The 20672-nt window shown below is 41.6% G+C and overlaps 1 protein-coding gene across 6 annotated transcripts in view; it reads right to left on the reverse strand.

Moving 5' to 3' along the window:
- Positions 1–5757: 5757 nt before the first annotated feature.
- pcnt (pericentrin) overlaps positions 5758–20672 on the reverse strand; it is a 323443-nt gene continuing 308528 nt past the window's right edge. For all 6 annotated transcript variants that reach the window (XM_048534231.2, XM_059647013.1, XM_048534228.2 and 3 more), the window contains 4 exons: positions 19097–19185; positions 7622–7772; positions 6765–6883; positions 5758–6298 (listed from right to left, as the gene is read on the reverse strand). In XM_048534231.2, the coding sequence (XP_048390188.2) occupies positions 6255–6298; positions 6765–6883; positions 7622–7772; positions 19097–19185 (403 nt within the window). In that variant the 3' untranslated portion in view covers positions 5758–6254. The remainder of the gene's footprint in view (positions 6299–6764; positions 6884–7621; positions 7773–19096; positions 19186–20672) is intronic.

Below are 20672 nucleotides of genomic sequence, written 5' to 3' on the forward strand. Positions count from 1 at the left end.
GCAGGGTGATTTCCGAGAACCTTGTGTTCCTCAGGGATATAATTGCCTATATGCAGGACAGGGGTGTGGACACCTGCCTCATCAGCCTGGACTGAGAGAAGGCCTTTGACAGGATATCTTACACATACATGTGGGATGTGCTCTCTACAATGGGCTTTGGGGAGGGTATCTGCAATTGGATCAGACTGCTCTACACCAATGTTGTTAACACAGGCTCAGGCAATGGGTAGGAATCATAAAACTTCCTGATCAGATCTGGAGTCAGGTAGGGCTACCAACTCTCTCCTGCCTTGTTTATCTGTTGTATAGTGCCTATTCCAGGTAGTGGAGGCCAGTAAGTCAAAGTCTCCCTGCAAATGGGTGACATTGTCATTTTCTCCTCGAATCTGCTGTCAGGGCGTAGATTCAATGAGCATCTGCAACCAGTTCAAACTGGCCACAGGAGCCAAGGTAAGTTGAGGCAAAATCAAAGCCATGTTCTTTGGGAGGCTGGGATAGATTACCTGAAGGTGCTGGGATTATGGTTTGGAGAGGGAGGGGCCAGGACAAGCACAAAATCTTGGGAGGGGTGCATTGCCAAAGTGAAGCAGAAACTTGTTTTTTGGGAGCACCACACCCTCTCCATTGCGGGTAAAAACCTGGTCATCAAGCGTGAGGCACTGTCTCTGTACTGTACATGATGTAGGTCTGGCCCATTCCCTGAAATTGTGCTGTTTCAGTTACCCGAGCCAGCTTCCGTTTCATCTGGAAGCCCAAGATAAACCAGGTCTGCAGGAACTACATGTAAAAAAAACTCTGGATACGGGGGTGAGGGTTGGTGGGTGGAAGACAGCACCCAATGTTACCCTAATCCTGATGGCCACTTTTGTCACTTGGCTGCATCAAGCTGTGATTAGTCCCTTTGTATGCAAACATCAAGTATCACTACATACTGCGGTTCTACCTGTCTGTGGAGTTGCAAAGGATGGAACTGGCCTTGCAGCCGTGGAACGCTTCATGTAGTTGGACTGTTCCATATCACCTGTCCCTTATCGAGAAATTTGCCAAGAAAAACATCTTTCACCACCACTCCATCAGGAAGTGATCAGCACGCAGCGTCCTTGAGACCCTGAGGGAAAAGGAGAGGGTGGATCCTTCATGTGGTTCCCTGAGCAGACTATCAAAGTCATTTGACAGAATATCTCATCACCAGAATTTTCTAATAAGCACCAAGACATTGCTTGTCTGGTGGTGAGAACGGCACTACCTGTGAGATTCTTTATGTATGTCCGGTCAGTCTGCACTACCACACACTGCCTTCTGAGTGCCTGCAGGGGCATAGCGAGACTGTTCTGGATTGTACCTTTACGAAAGTCTGGAGTAAGATGCCGTGGTGTATGTCAAGGTGCGTTCGAGCACCTCTGTGATGTGGGACTCTGATCTACGGGTCTGTTCTTTGGGATGCACTGTGAGACAAACATCAGTCGCGCTGGAGGACCATCAACTTGGTTAAAGACAGTCTTTGGTCTACCCAAAACATGTCGGTCTTACAGAACAAGGAGTTGCCCCCGAATGAGTGTTGCAGACTTGGCACATTCCAAGGTCCAGGACGAGCTGACGGATGCACTAAAGATTGGGGCAGCTGCCGTCAAGCGCAGTGGGAAAAGACAATTGTCTTTGGTCATCTTAGTGAAGGTAAATGGGGGCTCCATCCAGTTATAGGACCCTCCCAATGCCTCCAATATATGTAAAAATTAGTACTGTATGTGTAAGAGGTGTCTCTGGTGTTTTGGATAGAGTCAAAATTCAACGTTTTGTTTATTTACTTGACATGCATCTATACAGAACCGAATTCCTTTTCATGACAAAGTATATATTCAAAGAGATTTCTTTAAAATTAAGGTATATTTTTGAAATTAAAATAAAGCATTCTGGGAATGGACTTTATAGTCAGTGTAGCAATGAAGGATATCATGGAACACCATCCCTGGTGATGAGTAGGAGGAACAGCATCTAACCAGTGGACGCTGAGACATCATTGGTTTGTGTTCTGGGAATGGACTTTGCAGTCAAAACAGGTATGAAGGGTATTGAGGAACGGTCAGGCCCAAAATTACGTTAATGTAGTGTTCCAATCCTTACTTTGGGCTCTACACCAAAAAAAGGGGGAGAGGCAAGTTTCAGAGGAGACAGAACACCCTGAGAAGATTGGCAACAAGAGTTCAAGTGGGTAAAGGAGCGAGAGCCTAAATAGCTTCTGGACACTGTTGTCAGAGGATACAGCAGGATATAGATCAGATGGAGTTTAATCCAGACAAACGTGAAGTAAAGCATTTTGGAAGGTCAAGTACAGGTAAGAGTTATACATTGAATAGCAGAACCTTTAGGGGTATTCACATGTAGTGGGATCTAGGTGTACAGGTCTACCAATCGCAGAAGGTGGCATAGAACATAGAGTACAGCACAGTACAGGCCCTTCAGCCCATGATGTTGTGCCGTGGAATAATCCTAATCCAAAAATAAAATAACCTAACCTACATTCCCCTCAATTCACTGCTGTCCATGTACATGTCCAGCAGTCACTTAAGTGTCACTAATGACGCCGCTTCCACGACTACCACTGGTAAACTATTCCATGCGCTCACAACTCTCTGGGTGAAGAACCTCCCTCTGACGTCTCCTCTATACCTTCCTCCTAACACCTTAAAACTATGACCCCTCGTGGCAGTCAATCCTGCCCTGGGGAAAAGTCTCTGGCTATTGACTCTATCCATGCCTCTCGTTACCTTGTACACCTCGATCAGGTCACCTCTTTTCCTCCTCTCCAGAGAGGCAAGTCCGAGCTCAGTCAACCTCTCCTCGTAAGACAAGCCCTCGAGTCCAGGCAGCATCCTGGTAAACCTCCTTTGCACCCTCTCCAAAGCCTCCACATCTTTCCTATAATAGGGCGACCAGAACTGGACACAATATTCCAAGTGTGGTCTCACCAGGGTTTTGTAGAGCTGCAGCATAACCTCGTGGCTCTTAAACTCGATCCCCCTGTTAATGAAAGCCAAAACACCATATGCTTTCTAAACAACCTTATCCACCTGGGTGGCAACTTTGAGGGAGCTATGCACTTGAACACCAAGATCCCGCTGTTACTCCACACTGCCGAGAATCCTGCCTTTAATCCTATATTCAGCATTTAAGTTTGACCTTCCAAAATGCATCACTTTGCATTTATCCAGGTTGAACTCCATCTGCCATTTCTCAGCCCAGCTCTGCATTGTCAATGTCTTGCTGAAGCCTGCAATAGCCCTCGATACTATCAACGGCACCTCCAGCCTTTGTGTCATCAGCAAACATACTAACCCACCCCTCAACCTCCTCATCCAAGTCATTTATAAAAACTACAAAGAGCAGAGGCCAAGAACAGAGCCCTGCGGGACACCACTCAGCACTGACCTCCGGGCAGAATACTTACCATCTACAACCACTCGCTGCCTCCTGTTAGCCAACCAATTCTGAATCCAGACAGCCAAGTCACCCTGTATCCCATACCTCCTGACTTTATGAAGAAGCCTGCCGTGGGGAACCTTATCAAACGCCTTGCTGAAGTCCATGTACACCACATCCACCGCTCGACCCTTGTCAACCTGTCTCGTGACTTCCTCAAAGAACTGGCAGTGCGGGTAGGATGGCATGCTTGCCTTCATTGGAAGGGGCATTGAGTTTAAGGATTGGAAAGTTATGCTTCAAGTTCGTTAGGTCACACTTGGAATATTGCGTACAGCTCTGGTTAGAACTCTACAGGAAAGATGTGGCTGCTTAGGAGAGGGTACCAAAAAGATTTACCAGGATGTTGCAATGATAATGGGGGATTTTAGCTATGAAGAAAGCCTGAATAGACTGGGTTTATTTTCACTGGAACACAGGAGGTTGAGGGGCAACTTGATATAAGTTTATGATAGTGAATGGCACAGATAGAGTGGAAAGTATGAGGCTTTTTCCGGAAGTGGAGGGTCAATTAGTAGGGGTCACAGGTTTTAGGTTCCAGGTCAGGGGGAGTTTAAGAGATTGGCGAGGCAGCTTTTTCACACAAAAGGTGGCAAGTGCCTGGAATGTGCTGCCAGAGGTGGTGGAAGCAGACAATACAGCAGCATTCAAGAAACATCTGGATGAATACACGAATCGGAAGGGAATAGAGGGATACGGATACTGCTGGTGAAGACATGAAAAGCAAAATGTGTCAGTGCAGGCTTGGAGGGCCGAAGCTGTACTGTTCTTTGTTTAATTTAGCAGGTTTTTGTCTGCAGCATAAATTGAGATTTGATATTTGGCATTCTTACATTTGCCCTGATGAGTGCATATGAAAAAAATCAGGAACATGCTTCTCTTCAGCAACATTCATGTCCTGTCCTACTACGTAATTAGTTTTCAAAATTAGGACTCAAGGAATTGAGCTTAAAGTATTAACAGAGATTGAATAATTACCTCATGGAGTGAGATTGAAGATTTTGGATTTGGCATCCTATAACTAGCAGAACACTCAAACATGGTGTTGATGAAGGAACAGCGTGTACAGCATGCAAGTCTGCTTATTATACAAATTTGATGAAAAATGAATAGTTAAGTGGATTCAAAATGACTGTCTACAGAGAGATATCAGCAAATGGATAAAACATGACTACTGAATGGCAAAATTATGTTTGTCTGAAGAATCTTCTACACAAGTTCAGAGCTGTGGGTCAAATAGAACTGAGAGGAGAGATTTCTTCAATCATAGGGTTTTGATTTTTTGCGAGTTTTCTACCCCAGAGGGCTGCTGATGTACAATTGTTGAGTAAATTCAAGGCAGGGGCTGAAAGACTTATTGATTTTGCTGATGAGAAAAAGGGATTTTGTTAAAGCTTTTCATCTGGAACATTGCAAGAAAGGGCACGGTGGCTCAATGGTTAGCACTGCAGCATCACAGCGCCAGGAACCCAGGTTTGATTCCAGGCTCAGGTAACTATCTGTGTGGAGTTTGCACATTCTCCCCGTGTCTGCGTGGCTTTCCTCCAAGTGCTCCAGTTTCCTCCCACAGTCCAAAGATGTGCAGGCTAGATGGACTGGCCATGCTAAATTGCCCGCAGTGTTCAGGAGTGTGTTGGTTATAGGGGGATGGGTCTGGGTGGGATGCTCCAAGGGGCAATGTGGACTTGTTGGGCTGAAGGCCCTGTTTCCACACTGTAGGGAATTTAATCTAAAGAAAAATGTGAAAATAAAGGGAAAACAACATTCATTCTGTACAAGGAACATGGTGACCGGTTAGTATGTGGGTTTCGGCTGATATCATAAGCCTGGAGAAAGTAACAGTAAATTGTGTCAAGCTTTGTTTGCATCTTAAAACATAGTGATTCTGATTGGCCAAGACACTGCCCTGAGAAATAAACCAGGAAATTGTGCAACAGAATAACATTATTGCAGCAGGCAGACAGACTCAGGACTGGCTGTAAATTCATTTTAAGTTCAGGATTGGCAGCCAAGTAGCTACTTTCCCAGGCTGATCAGGATAAAACTCAGACCACAATAACTAGGGTTATTGAGGGGGCTTTAAGGCATCATCTGGAAAACATTTTTGATTCTCTCAATCAAAGAAAACTTTGGGTCCAGACAGATGGGCAAAGAAGAACAGGGGTAGAGTAGGGAGTTGAAGTGTTTTTGGAAGAATTTCAGAATGTGAGCAACTAAATGATTCTCCTGGCAGTGAGCAACTGTGCAATTGTGTATGTATAAGCATATTTTCACACCACATTGTGTAAAGTTTATTTATTTTCTGCAAAGAACAAAAGCCAACATTTACAAAAATAACCTCTTTAAAATTTTATGTGATACAGATGTAAACACCAGTACACAGGCTCTGGTCTGACTTAAATCTGGAGGAAATGGACTAATGAAAAATCTAGGTCATTGTCTCTCATTCTTCAGAAGATAATCTAAGACTTGTGTGCACACACACACAGAAACACGCACCCAATAGTGTATCTAAAACTCATCCATCCTGATTGAATAATGAATGTTCCAGTGTAGGGTGACACAGAAATATCCCATTTGTTAGTGAACATTACAGTGAACATCTGTTTATTTTAAATACAAGATTCTTCCGTGCTTTCAGTAGTGTGCAGATGCTGTCCTAAATATATAATTACCCCTTGATCGCAACGCGGATCAATATACATACACACTTCTTTAAACATATGTTTAAGGTGGAATGCAGGAATTTTGCATCTTGCATTCATTCTGGGTCCAACTTATTTCAGGCTACTTCTGCGTCGGCCTGTTCCTGGAGATGTTCCTGGAAATGACACAGCAACAGTAAAACAATACTGTGAAAGGTCACAGAGATAAATTCAAATAACAAGACAAATACAGTTTTAAAAAATTATCATATATTAAAGCCCCTTCAACATTCTTCCTCGCAAAATGCATCATTACGCAACTCTCTGCACTAAATTTCATCTACTGTACCTTCCCAGTAAACCAGTCCACGCTATTTGAAGTCTAACACTATGCTCCTCACAGCAAGTTTTGCATGACCTGAAACTTCTGAAATTACGTCCTGTACACATGAGAATGCATTAACTGATGGGACAATTTGGGGTGTGGACGAGGGAAAACAAAAGGATCAGCGTTCCTGCCTTAGATTACTATCGCTGAAAATATATGATCAAACAGTAAAAACAAATCTCATTACACCATCAAGTGGTTTGAACTGTTGTGACTGAGCAGATAAAGAATATTGACAGTAACTGATTGCTTACCTCCAAGACGCTGCTGAATTGCCTCAAGTCGCTGGATGTATTCAGTCAGCGAGCGTTCAGGGTCTTGATTGCTTGAGAGGCTTGATTGGTCAGGTCCTCCTCCAGGAGAGGAATGAGATCTGAAATTTACAAAAGGTGTAGATTTCTAATTCAGTCTAATTTGGCCTGAAAGGATTGTGGATGCTGGAAATCAGAAACAAAAATAGAAATTGCTGGAAAAGTTCAGCAGGTCTGGCAGCATCTGTGGAGAGAAATCACAGTTAACACGTCAGATTGAGTGATCCTTCTTCTGAACAGTTCTGAGGAAGATCACTCGACCCAAAACATTAACTTTGATTTCTCTCCACAGATGCTGCCAGACCTGCTGAGCTTTTCTGGCAATTTTGTTTTTATTACCATCAGACTGAAGTCTTGCACTGGTGCTGGTTATGAGTGTGGTGGGTGGCAGGGGTTACAATGAGCCTGCACAAAGTAGTCTAGATTCTAGTTGCAATCTTCAGAGTGAAACTAATTTCCATTTTAATACGCAATAATGGGTGAACAGGTCAAACTGTAACAGATAGATTTCAATTTGGTAAACTCAGGTCATCCAATTTGGACCCAAGACAGACAAACTGTAGTATTCCCTAACAGTGGGAAACCAGAATTTTTGGAGGTGTAGCAGTTAAGCTCCCAGCAATCATATCTTCATTTGATATCAATCAGAATTATGACTGGTAATTCAAGACATTTGAGTGTATCTCCCGCTGACATAACAAGGCTAAAAACCTCAGATTTAGGTTTTACAGAGAATGTTAGAATTGTTTTCAGATTTTAATCATGCACCTGAGATATGCAGATTCAGTTTGGTATCTCACCTGATTTGTGATCGATATGGGGACTTTGGCAATTGCTGACTTGAAGCGTTAAGTCGTTGAGTGGACACACTGTCTCTGGTTGGTGGTGAATTCATAATGTGAGTCAATGCCGGTTGCTGATGGCGAAATAGTTCTGTTTTGACTGTCTGAGCTAGAATCAGAAACAAGAAGATTTATGACATTCACAGTTTAGTTGCTTCTATAAATATACGATCCATAGAAAAGCATTCTCCCTCTTATGTGATTATAATGTTGTGGATGGTACCCGACAAAGATGTTTTGCCAATCAGTGAGACAACACTATTCACTCTATACCCACTCACTTTGTTAAATGATGTTAGCTGGTGGTAATCTTGGACAAGTCAGATCTCAGACTGAAACTGTTTCTTTGCAGTTTGTTTACAATGGAGTCACTGAATGCATTCACAAGTGGCTGCCAGTGTATTTTTAACAGAAGAATACCAAAGTTTATTTCTTGCAAAAGGGAAAAAAAATCCTGTACAAGAACTGTCTGAAATAGTTTATGACAACATCAAATAAAGATTCAATTCTGAACTTCAACAACCACTTCACATGTACTCAAATCTCAATGATGGGTCACCCTCTCCTTGACAGTTTCTTGATGGGCTGATACAGTATTAATTGTTTTCTGAGCTTTCTTCTCAGTGACTTCTTAGCAATTCCAAAGCAAACACCTGAGTTTGCCACCATCTCAGATTCTAGCGCTTTACTTGTACTAGAGTTTGCTTCTCTCCGACTTAGGAATCTTTCTCCAGCTTTGACTGTGAGGTGGCACAGCAACTTAGTGGTTAGCACTGTTGTTTCATAGCGTCAGGGACCCAGGCTCGAGTCCAGCCTGGACGACTGACTGCGTAGAGTATGCACATTCTCCCCTTGTCTGTGAGAGTTTCCACCGGATGCTCCGGCTTCCTTCCACAGTCCAAAAATGTGCAGGTTAGGTGGATTGGCAATAATGAATTGCCCGTAGTGTCTAGGGTGAGAAATGCAGGGATGGTTTAATGGCTGGGTCTGGGTGGGATGCTCTTTGGAGGGTTGGTGTGGACACGATCGGCCGAATGGCCTGCTTCCACACAGTCGGGATTCGATGATGTTATTCTGGAGAATGCAACCCTGAATGATCTTGCACACGTTGTCTTTCTAAAATGAAGTTGTTTCTTTCTTTGTCTCCCTGTGTCATAGGATGCTTTGTTGCTTGGACCAGCTCAGTTTATTCTCTGTTTTACCCTTGTTTCTAATGGCACTAAACTGTTCACCTCAAGCTCTACTCTAAGACTGTAAACTCTCATTGAAAATGCACATCATCAAATTTCACATATCTTTGCATCACGAATTTGAAATTAAACTAAAACAATGCTGCCCCCCCCCAACCCTTATTACACACAAAGTAGAAATTTAAATCAAACTTAAAACTATACATCTGTTAGCCTTTTTAGGGCTCAAGTTCCCAAATGATCATCAAATATTTGAAACCTTAATTACAACAATTAGACATGTAACTATGGATAATAAAACAAGCTTAAAAAAACCCCCTGCATTTTCCACTATCCCATGAGATGCATTGCAGTGGCTTGGTGCATATCATCCAGACTGATGCAAAAAGGTATCTACTGAGAAGGGAAACTTTTTTTCTTCAGTGTACATGCCCCTCATGTCAGGCTGGTGAAGTTTATCGAGGGAAAATAATCTTTTTAAAGCAGTCTTTGAATTTATGCTGAAGAGAGAGTATACTATCTATGGGTCTGAGTGGGATGCTTCAAGGGACAGTGTGGACTTGGGCGTTCCACAGCATTCATCAAGGCTGAATTGTTCAGTGTAGCAGTCTTAACAAGATGCTTGCCATACTTGTCAAATTAGATAACATCGTGCCTTGGAGTTGACTGAATAATGTATAAATATTACTTTCTTTTCCTTTCAGTTGGTGACAACAGTTTCGCTCTGCGGTTGTTTGCAGGTGGCTGTACCCAGCATTTATGTTGTGAAAACTAAAAGCAATTCAGTGTGTTGGATTAGTTTGGTTTGCTTCTCTTCAGTCAAAGTAGTGTGCTTACTACGTGGTATTTTGTCATAGAGTTAGAAACAAACAAACAGTAGACAAATGGAACTTGAGCACTTGGAAACTATTTTGACAATTTAATGGACTGAAGGCAGTCAAGTTGCCAGGACCTGATAAACTGCACCAAAAGGTTTTAAAGGACGTGACTTCAGAGCTAAGTGGAGGCATTGGTTGAAATATTCCAGAACTCCATAGGTTCTGAGAGGTTCCAGCAGATTAGAAAATTCCCAATGTTCAATAATGGAAAGAGACAGAAAACAGGAAATTACAGGTCAATTGGCTTGTAATCAATTGTTAGGAAAATTCTAGGCTCCAGTATTAAGGAAGACAAAGCAAGACATTTAGAAAACCTCATGCAATCAAAGAGCCAACACGGTCTTGTGAAAGGAAAATCACATTTCACAAATTTGCCAGAGTTCTTTGAGGAGAAAACAAGCACAGTTGATTAAAAGAAACTGTTAGATGTTGTGAATTTAGATTTCCAGAAGACATTTGAGAAGGTGCCACATAAAAAGGTTACTAGGAGCCTCACGGTATTGGGGTAATGTATTAGCAAGGACAGAGATCAACATGCATAAGATGGAGAATCAGGATTAATAGGCCCTTTTCAGATTGGAAAGACAAAACTTGTCGATTGCCATAAAGATCAATCCCAGGGCCTCAATTCTTTCTTATCTGCATTAATGACTTGGAAGAAGGGACACTATAATGTATTCAAAATTATCTGATAATACAAAAATAGGTTGGAGGGTATCAGAGATAGTGGGAACTGCATCCACTGTACCCGGTGTGGCTTCCTCTACATTGGGGAAACCAAGCGGAGGCTTGGAGACCGCTTTGCAGAACACCTCCGCTCAGTTCGCAACAAACAACTGCACCTCCCAGTCGCAAACCATTTCCACTCCCCCTCCCATTCTTTAGATGACATGTCCATCATGGGCCTCCTGCAGTGCCACAATGATGCCACCCGTAGGTTGCAGGAACAGCAACTCATATTCCGCCTGGGAACTCTGCAGCCTAATGGTATCAATGTGGACTTCACCAGTTTCAAAATCTCCCCTTCCCCAACTGCATTCCTAAACCAGCCCAGTTCGTCCCCTCCCCCCACTGCACCACACAACCAGCCCAGCTCTTCCCCTCCCCCAACTGCATCCCAAAACCAGTCCAACCTGTCTCTGCCTCCGTAACCTGTTCTTCCTCTCACCCATCCCTTCCTCCCACCCCAAGCCGCACCCCCATCTACCTACTAACCTCATCCCACCTCCTTGACCTGTCCGTCTTCCCTGGACTGACCTATCCCCTCCCTACCTCCCCACCTATACTCTCTCCACCTATCTTCTTTTCTCTCCATCTTCGGTCCGCCTCCCCCTCTCTCCCTATTTATTCCAGAACCGTCACCCCATCCACCTCTCTGGTGAAGGGTCTAGGCCCGAAACGTCAGCTTTTGTGCTCCTGAGATGCTGCTTGCCCTGCTGTGTTCATCCAGCCTCACGTTTTATTATCTAGGTTGGAGGGTATGTTGTGATGAGGACATAATGAATCTGCAAGGGATTATAGATAGATTGAGGGGGTAAAAACTTGGCAGATGGAGTCTAATGCAGAAAAGTGAGAGATTCGGTTGGCAGAAGCAAAAGGCAAACTATTATTTAAATGGAGAAAGACTCTCCAAGAAAAGTACTGCACAGAAGGATCCAGGTATTCTTGTGCATGAATACAAAACATTAGCACGTAATCAATTGTTAGGAAAATTCTAGGCTCTAATATTCAGGAAGACAAAGCAAAACATTTAGAAAATCTCATGCAATCAAAGAGTCAACATGGGCAGCACAGTGGCTCAGTGGGTTAGCACTGCAGCTTCACAGCAGTTCGATTCCAGCCTTGGGCGGCTGTGGAGTTTGTACATTCTCCCCATGTCTGTGTGGGTTTCCTCCAGGTGCTCCAGTTTCCTCCTACAGTCCAATGATGTGCAGGTTAGGTGGATCGGCCGTGCTAAATTGCCCGTAGTGTTCAGGGGTGTGTGGGTTATGGGGGAATGGGTCTGAGTGGGATGCTTCAAGGGGCAGTGTGGACTTGTTGGGCCGAAGGGCCTGTTTCCACACTGTAGGGAATCTAATCTAAAAAAAAATCTAGTAGGTGCAGTAAGTAATTCCACAAGTTCTGCAAATGGAATTCTGGCCTTTATTGCTACAGGATTGAAGTTTAAAAACAAGAGTAGTGTGTACAGTTTTATCCCTACATTTGAGAAAGAAAATATTTGCAATTCAGACAATTTAAGAGAGAATCACAAGGCTCCTTCCTAGGTTTTAAGAATTTGAATGATCAAGAACAGCTAAACAGGTTGAGACTTCATTCATTAGTTTTCAGAAGAATGAGGGGAGTGATCTTGTCAAAATGCATAAGATTTTGAGGGATCTTGACAGGACACATAAGGGAACGTTCATTTAAAACTGAGATGTCAAGGAATTTCTTCCCCCATCGGGTAGTGAATATCTGAAATTCTTCACCACAGAGAACAATGGAGGCTAGATCAAAATATTAAAAGTGGAGGTAGTTAGCTTTTTGAAACAGAGGAGTTTACGGCTATGAGGAATTGGGACAAAAGAGGAGTTAAGGCTTAGGGCAGATTAGCCATGATTTTATAGTATAGTGGGGCAGAAAGTCCCTTTTTAATTTCTTGTACATTATCTTGTAATGTGGAGAGTTTTTCAGTCAGAAAGATTATACAGACCTTTAAAGTCAACCAATCTTTAAACAAGCAAAGTTTGGAATAACTGGCATTAAATTTCAATAGTAGGAGGTGACAGTGGAAGAGGAGGGATCACTCATTTGATTCTCACCATTGATTATATTTTAAATATATGTTAAATCTCTGATCTGATCAAAAGAGGACTCGAGTGCTTTATTTCCAAATTTAGAATTCCAAATTATCAATTTTGGGACAAGTTTTGATAAATAACTTACTCATAGTTCAGAGAGGAGAAATATTTCTTTGTTTCCCCGTTATAAATTCCCCTCTTTCTGACCATAAGGGACCTACATTAACTTCCATCAATCTTTTTCCAACTTCATATGAACAGAAACTTTCACAATCAGCTCTTATGTTCCTCACTTATTCACGCACTCTATTTTCTCCATCTAAATAAATCTTTGGTTCTCTGGCTGACTTCTAAATTGTTCTGAATCCTCATATCTATTAAATTTTCTTGTCAATTTGTCTGCCTCTTCATTGCACCTAAAATGATCTCTTTCTTCATTTGTAAGTCATGGTTTGGCCATTGTTCCCCTTGTACTCTTGCCTCTGACGGGAATCAACAGATTTTTGTGGTTCACCCATTTGCTCTTTGAATGTTTGCCATTGCCCTAGCCACTGTCATTCCTTTCAGTAACATTTTCCAATCCATCATACATTAACTCATGCCTCATACTACTGTATTTTCTTTTATTAAGGTTCAGAATCCGGTTCTCAGGATCAATTACCTCACTACTCACATCATCATGAAGAATTCTGCAAATACATGGGAGATGTAGGATAATGTGGGTAAATGTGAAGTTATCCACTTCAGTAACAAAAATAGGAAGGCAGATTACGATCTGAATGGCTCTAAATTAAGAGAATGGTATGTCCAATGACGCCTGTATGTCCTCGTGCACAAATTGCAGTGTGGGCACAGGTGCAGCAAGCAGTTGAGGAGCTGAACTGTGTTAGGACCTTCATAGCAAGGGGGTTTGAGTACAGGAACAAGGATGTCTTGCTGCACTTATACAGGGCATTGCTGAGGCTACACCCAGAATAGTGTGTGCAGTTTAGGCCACGATACCTGAGGAAGGATGTTCTTGCTATAGAGGGAGTGCAGCGAAGGTTTAACACATTGATTCCTGGGATTGCAGGACTGACACATGGGCAGAGATTGAGATGGTTAGGGTGTATGCACTGCAGTTTCGAAGAATGAAAGGGAATATCATAAAACCCATAAAATTTCAATAAGCCTAGACAGGCTAGATGCAGGTAGGTTGATGAGTTATTCCAGTCATAGTTTAAGAATAACAAGTAACCCTTTACGGCTAAGATGAGGAGAAATTCTTTCACTCAAAAAATGGAGAGTTTGTGGAATTCACTAACAGAAAATCGTTGAAGCATTGTGTTTTCAAAGATGTGGAAGATACAGTTCTTGTGGCCAGAAGGATTAAAGGATATGGACAGAAGGCTCAAGGGATTGAATGACCTACTCTTGCTCCTACCTTCTCTGTTTATATGTGTTTCTATGAATGCTCTATTGTTTCTATTTCTAGAACATTAATTGACCTTGCCCTGGAAGAATCTGTTTGGACGAAGCTAAGAAACAGCAAGGAGAATCAAAGTTTGGTGGTAGTTATTTACAGGGCACCAAACAGTAGTATTGTTGGCAACGGCATAAAGCAACAGATTAGGCATGTATTTGATGTATGTAATGCAATAAACATTAATTTACGTATGGACTTGGTAAATATAATCAACACTAACACTATACAGAATGAATTTCCAGAGTGCACAAAAGATGGTTTTCTAAAGCAGTTCAGATATAGCATCATGTGTTAAGACAAAGTTAATTAACATCCTTGCCATACAAGAGCCTTTGTGAAATATTAGACATAATACAGAATTTCATGTTAAGTTTGAATGTGATATAGTTCATTTTGAAACTAGGATTTTAAATCTCAACAACATAATCTATGAAGGTATGAATAGCAGGTTGAGTATACTGAATTGGAAAAGTACATTAAAAGACCAACACTGCATTTGCCTTGCTAATTGTTTGCTCCACTTGCATGCCTGCTTTTCAGAGAAGATTTACCAGGGTGTTGCTGGGAATGAGGGTCTGAATTAGAAGGAGAGGCTGGATAGGCTGGGAGCTTTTCCATAGGAATGTAGAAGATTGAATTTTATATACCTTATAGAGGTATACAAAATCATGAGGGGGTAGAGATAAGGTGAATGGCAGGTGTCTTTTCCCCAGGGCTGGGGATTTCAAGACTAGGGGCCATATTTTTAAGGTAAAAGGAGAAAGATTCAAAAAAGGCACGAGAGACAACTTTTGTTTAACACAGTAGTTCATATGTGCAATGAACTTCCAGAGGAAGTGGTGGGTATGGGTACAGTTACAATGTTTAAAAGACATTTGGATAAGTCCATAAGTAAGAAATGTTTAGAATTTCTGGGCCAAGCACAGATAAGTGGGATTTGTTTAGTTTGGGTCAGCGTGGTCTGGTTGGATCAAAGGATCTGTTTCCGTGTTGTAAGACTGAGGTTATTGACACCCTCACTGAGCTGGCTTGTTCTCATTGAGATGTTGCATCGCCATGCTAAGTGACATCATCAGTGGAGCCTCTGATGGAGCTATGTTATTCTACTCTGCTTGGAATATATACTGTCTGGTCCATTATGGTGAGTACCATTTCCGGTATTGATCTGTATGGATTTGTATATGGGGTCCAATTCTATATGTTTGATGATTGCATTACGGGTAGAGGACCACGCTTCTAGGAATTCCCATGCGTGTCTATGTTTGGATTGGGCTACTATGGTTACCTTGTCCCAGTTATACTGATGGCCTTCATTGTCTGAATGTACCGACAACAAAGGAGAGTTTGTCGTGCCATTTTGCTGCTTGTTGACATTCAAGTATTCTGATGGCGAGTTTCCTTCCTGTCTGTCTGATGTACTGTTTGTGGTATAGTATTTTGTATTTTTAGTTCTGCATGTTGTGGTAATGTCCTTGTAAGTAAGTGTTTGTCGTAGAGTGGCTATGGTCTTGTGGGCTACGATGATTCCTAGTGGTCATTGGAGTATTGTTGTCAGTTCTGATATGTTCTAGATGTAGGGCAGTGTGCCCAGTGTGTAAGGGCATACTGTGTCTTCCTGTTGTTGTCTGTTTAGTAGGCATCTGCGGGGCTATCCATTTATAGCAAAGATTTTGTGTAGGTGCTCTTACCCTTTCCTGTGTAATTCCAGAGTATTGTAGTGTGTACTGGTCCACTTAAATAGTGTTCCAATGTAGCTTTGTTTATGGACGTTTGGGTGGTTTGCTGTAGAAGTTGAGGATTTGATCAGTATGGGTTGCTTTTCTGCATACTGAGGTACAGAAAACCAACCCACAATGAACAAATCGTCAACTTCTACAGCAAACCAACCCCACGCGTCCACATTGGACCAATTCCATGTTGGTCATACACTCAAGTTTAACATCCAGAAATGGTTGTAGTTGTCTTCTTCTCTTGTGAATTTAATCCCTGCGAATATGCTTTGATGAGGTGGCAGGTCTCCTCTAATTTGTTGCATTTAATAATGACAAATGTGTCATCTATGTACCGGATCCACAGTTTAGGTTGAATGCGGGAGAGGATGATGTGTTTGAGACTTTGTATGACTGCTTCTGCAATGAGTCCTGAGATGGGTGATCCTATTAGTGTACCGTGATCTATTTGTATACTTGACCATTAAAGACGAAGGGTGTGATGAGGCAGAGGTCTGATAATTTAAGTATGCTGCCATTGCTCATGAGCTACTGGTCTGCCTTGCTGCTTCCTAATGTGGCCACTGTTTCTTTGGCTAGTGGGATGTCGATTGATGTCACAGCTTTATTCACAAAGTATGCCGTAATCTCGTCAACGCTGATTTTTACGTTCTTGAGGGAATTGAGGTAATCTTGGGTTGAGTGTCGGACTCTATGACATTTGAGTCTTTTTTTAAAAAGGGATTAGATTCCCTACAGTGGGGAAACAGGCCCTTCGGCCTAACAAGTCCACACCTCCCCTTGTAGCATCCTACCCAGACCCATTCCCCTATAACCCACACACCCCTGAACACTACGGGCAATTTAGCATGGCCAATCCATCTAGCCTGCACATCTTTGGACTGTGGGAGGAAACCGGAGCACCCGGAGGAAAGCCACGCAGACACGAGGAGAATGTACGAACTCCACACAGACAGTCGCCCGAGGCTGGAATCGAACTGGGGTCCCTGCAGTTGTGACTGGCAGTGCTAACCACTAAGCCACTGTGCCACCCTCTACACGAAAAGAAGTAAAGAACAGAACTTTTCGACATCAACATTTTGCAACCTCTAACCACATAAGAAATACTCCGCATTTCCGTTTTCCTCCCAAAGTGGGTAATGTAACAGTTATTCACATGATACTGCACCTGCACTTGCTCATTCACTAATCTGCATGCCAGTCTTACTTCACCTTCATCACATCTTGCATTCCCACTTAGTTTTACGTCAAGTGCAGATTTGGGAAGCTAAGCTGGCACCCACATCTAAAGCAGATAGAGCTACATCTGTTCACAATCACTGGTCTTTGCAGTACCCCAATGGTAATAACCTTCTGTCCTGAGAATGATCAGTTTATTCCTACTCTCTGCTTTGTCTGAGAACCAATTCTCAATCCAGCCTAGTGTATGACCTCTAATCCCACATGCTCTATGATTTTGTTTTGCTGGACTCCTTTGGAGGATCTCATTTGAAAGCCTTCTGAAAATCAAAAATACATCGCATTCACTGTTTCTCCTTTATCTACACTGCAAATAACATTCCCAAAAAGACTCTCATCATGTTATCTCTTTCATAAACCCATGTTGACTCTTTCCAATGTTACGTTTATTTTCTAAGTGCCCAGTTTCCACATGCTTGATAATAGATTCCAACATCTAATACTGTTGTCAAACTAACATGTCTGTATTCTCCATTCTCTACTCTTTTTTTCACTTACACTCTAATTCTGCAGAATTATGAAAGATAACTACAATGCATTCACTATCTCTACGGTTACCACCTTCAACCATCTGGGATGAAGCTCTACTGGTCTAGAGGGATTAAAAAAAAATTCTTCCATCCAGTAAAATTTGCAAATACGAAGATTTTATTCATACTATTTCCTTCAGTTCCTCAGATTCACAAATCCTGTGGTTATTTAATACTTCTAGGGGCTTTTCTATGTAATCTTCCATGAAAACAGGCATGAAGTAGTTTCTTAGGTTCAATTCCCTGTTCTCCACTATAAAATCTCCTGTATTCACCTGTAATGGGCCTACAGTTGTCCTAAGTAATCTTTTTCCTTTCACACACCTTGACAATATTCATCTCTGTTTTTCTGCTAGGTTGCACTCACATTCTCTTATCCCCTTCTTCATCATCATTTTTCTTTATCATTCTTTGCTGGACTCTAAATTGCTCCCAATCCTTAAGGTTTGTGTAGATGCGCCCTGCTCCAGAACTTGTCCCAATGTCCCATGCATCTGAAACCCTCTATTCTGCAGCATGCCTTTAGCCAGATATTGCACAGGAAATAATCCAGAGATTTGACATTCTACTTTTTAAACTTCCTTCCTGGCTCCAGAAAATCAGTGCATAGCACCTCAAGTCTGAATATCCTTAGTCCTGGTAGGATTCATGAATCATAATTTTGCATATCTCCCATTAAATCTCTTTTCAATCTCCATTGCTCCATCACTGCAGATCTTTCAACCTAACCTTGCAACTAAGTGTCCTATTGTCTTGAATCATTCTGGTAAATCTGCAACCTTATACAGGGCCCTCACGTCTTTTTGTACTCAATATCTGTTATTCATGAACCTAGAGATCTCATATGGTTTGCTGACTGTTCTCTCAAAATGTTTGGTGAAGTCTTATGCACATGAACCCCAGTTCCCCACCCACGTGAAGGGGAAAGCTTGCAGGACTCTGGGGAAAGAACAAAATGTCTGAGTATTTAATTGGTTAGCTCTTTCAAGGAAACAGTGCATTGAAGGCTCTATTGTTCTTAGTCACACTTGATTCTAAGCTACCATGCAGCCTTAAGAATTACCTTGTGGAGAAAGTATAATTTACTTATACACTGAACACAGACACTCAAATATACACCATAATATGAACCAATGTCATATGTACCTATAATGTTTTGAAAGGAACACCGTAACCAGTATTGTATATGGCTGGAAATGCATTAAAAATAAACAAATAATGTTTGGTGAGCTCCTTCTCCCTTTGGTCTTGTGGGCAAAACATTTCTTTTCCGCAAGCTAAATAAATGGAAACTTGATAAAATATCATCTTACATGTTAAATGACAAATATATTAGGTAAATAGGGTTCTGAAGAAGTCACATCAGATTCAAAATATTAACTCTGTCTTCTTTTCACAGATGCTGCCAGACTTCCTGCTGCATTCTGTTGGCTTTAGAGCTCCAGCATTGGCAGTCTATTGCCTTTAAACAGATTTTTTTCTTCTTTTATTGATATAATTAAATAATTTTATGAAAATCAAGTACCTCCCTATACATACATGTACATCAACAACACATATGATGATACTTCTTCCACCCAAACATCATTAAGCATCACAGTTTGGAGAAAAGAAAACATACCTTGGCCACCTCCATTATTGTTTGCTAGGGGGGCAGGGTACAGCCCTTTCCTTGTTGCTTTCTGCCATTTCTTCACGAGGAATTTCAGCCTGAAGTGCAGAGTGGAATATAAAACTATGTTACAACAAACCTCACTTACAAACGTTAACACATTACTAGATCAATCCACAAAAAACCCAGACCATGAGAAAGGTGTTAGGTTCCTACTTTCTTATTCACCTATTCTTGAAGTGTGAGTCATTTTTGCCTCCATTTCCATGGAAATGTTCAAACTCTGCTCAAACACCAATTATAAGACAAGTAAATAAATATCAGTCACCATTGCAAAAATTGCACGGACACATTGAAGCTTGATATTTAGATTAATCTCGAAATTGCCAATGTCACTTGGCTGTATTTACCATATAAAGTGTTTTTACAATATAGTAAAGCTTTTAGATGTACGTGGACCATTAATGTAGAAAGCTATTCTAAGGTACTTCACATAGGTGTAATCAAAAAAATGGAAAATATTTAAATAAGGGATTATTTAGTGTGATATCCAAATAATTTTTCACAAAATTGGTTTTAAGGGACAGTGATTAGTGAAGTGAGACAAATAGAAGAGCAGAAAGATTTAGGGAGGTAATTCCAAAGCATGAAGTCAAGATGATGCAGGGTATAGTCCTCAACGATACTACAAAAGTAAAAGGGATATATGGTAAAGTCTGTTTTTGAGTTGACTAATACACCAGAGTTATGAACTTCTAGCTTGTCCTGAAGTAGTGATTGGGCAAAGAAATAGAATATATAACTAACATGTGGAGTTTGTGGCTACACATAAATGTAACATAATCATGACTGGATTTCAGACAAATAGTCTGGTTATATTCAGTGTTATGCAACAGCAGAGGTGGAGAGGCAGAATTTATACGATCTGCGTATACGTGAAAACTGACTTCATGTTTGCAACAGTGTGACAGTCAGCATGTTAAATGCAGAAGGGGGGCCAAAGGCAGATAACAGCAGAACTCCAGAGGTAACAAAATGTACAGCAGGAATGGAACCCATTGTTGGATCTGCCCCTCCATGAGCCAATAATCACACAAAGTGAGGGCAATTCTACTGAGCTGGGCAACACCAAAGGTAAACTGTAGAAGGATTGTGAAATCAGCTATGCCAGTGATTGTTAAGAACCAAGGAGGGATAATATACCAGGATAACAGTTACCATAGATTTTGCTGTGATTCTAATTTGGGTAGTCAAACAGGAACGAAAAAGTGATTTGAGGGATTCACAGGAGGAATTGCAGGAAGCGTGAGCCTAGTGCATTAAAAAAACACAATTAAAACTTCACTTTGGACATACAGCAGTGGTTTTCAAGGACAAGGTTTTCAAGGCTAAATGGTTTATTTTGAGGACAGAAGTGATGTCAGTAGTTTTAAAACATAAAAATTATAAATAGATGGATCTGCAAAATGTTTGGGGAGGATTAGTTTAATCGTCAGCAGGTTAGCAGGCATGGAAGCAAAATAGCATCTGGGGAAATAGATTGCCATTTAAAAGAAAAAACCTGCAGCCAAAATGAAAAGAGCTT

This window comes from Stegostoma tigrinum, chromosome 7, assembly GCF_030684315.1.
Source record: "Stegostoma tigrinum isolate sSteTig4 chromosome 7, sSteTig4.hap1, whole genome shotgun sequence".
NCBI lineage: Eukaryota > Metazoa > Chordata > Chondrichthyes > Orectolobiformes > Stegostomatidae > Stegostoma > Stegostoma tigrinum.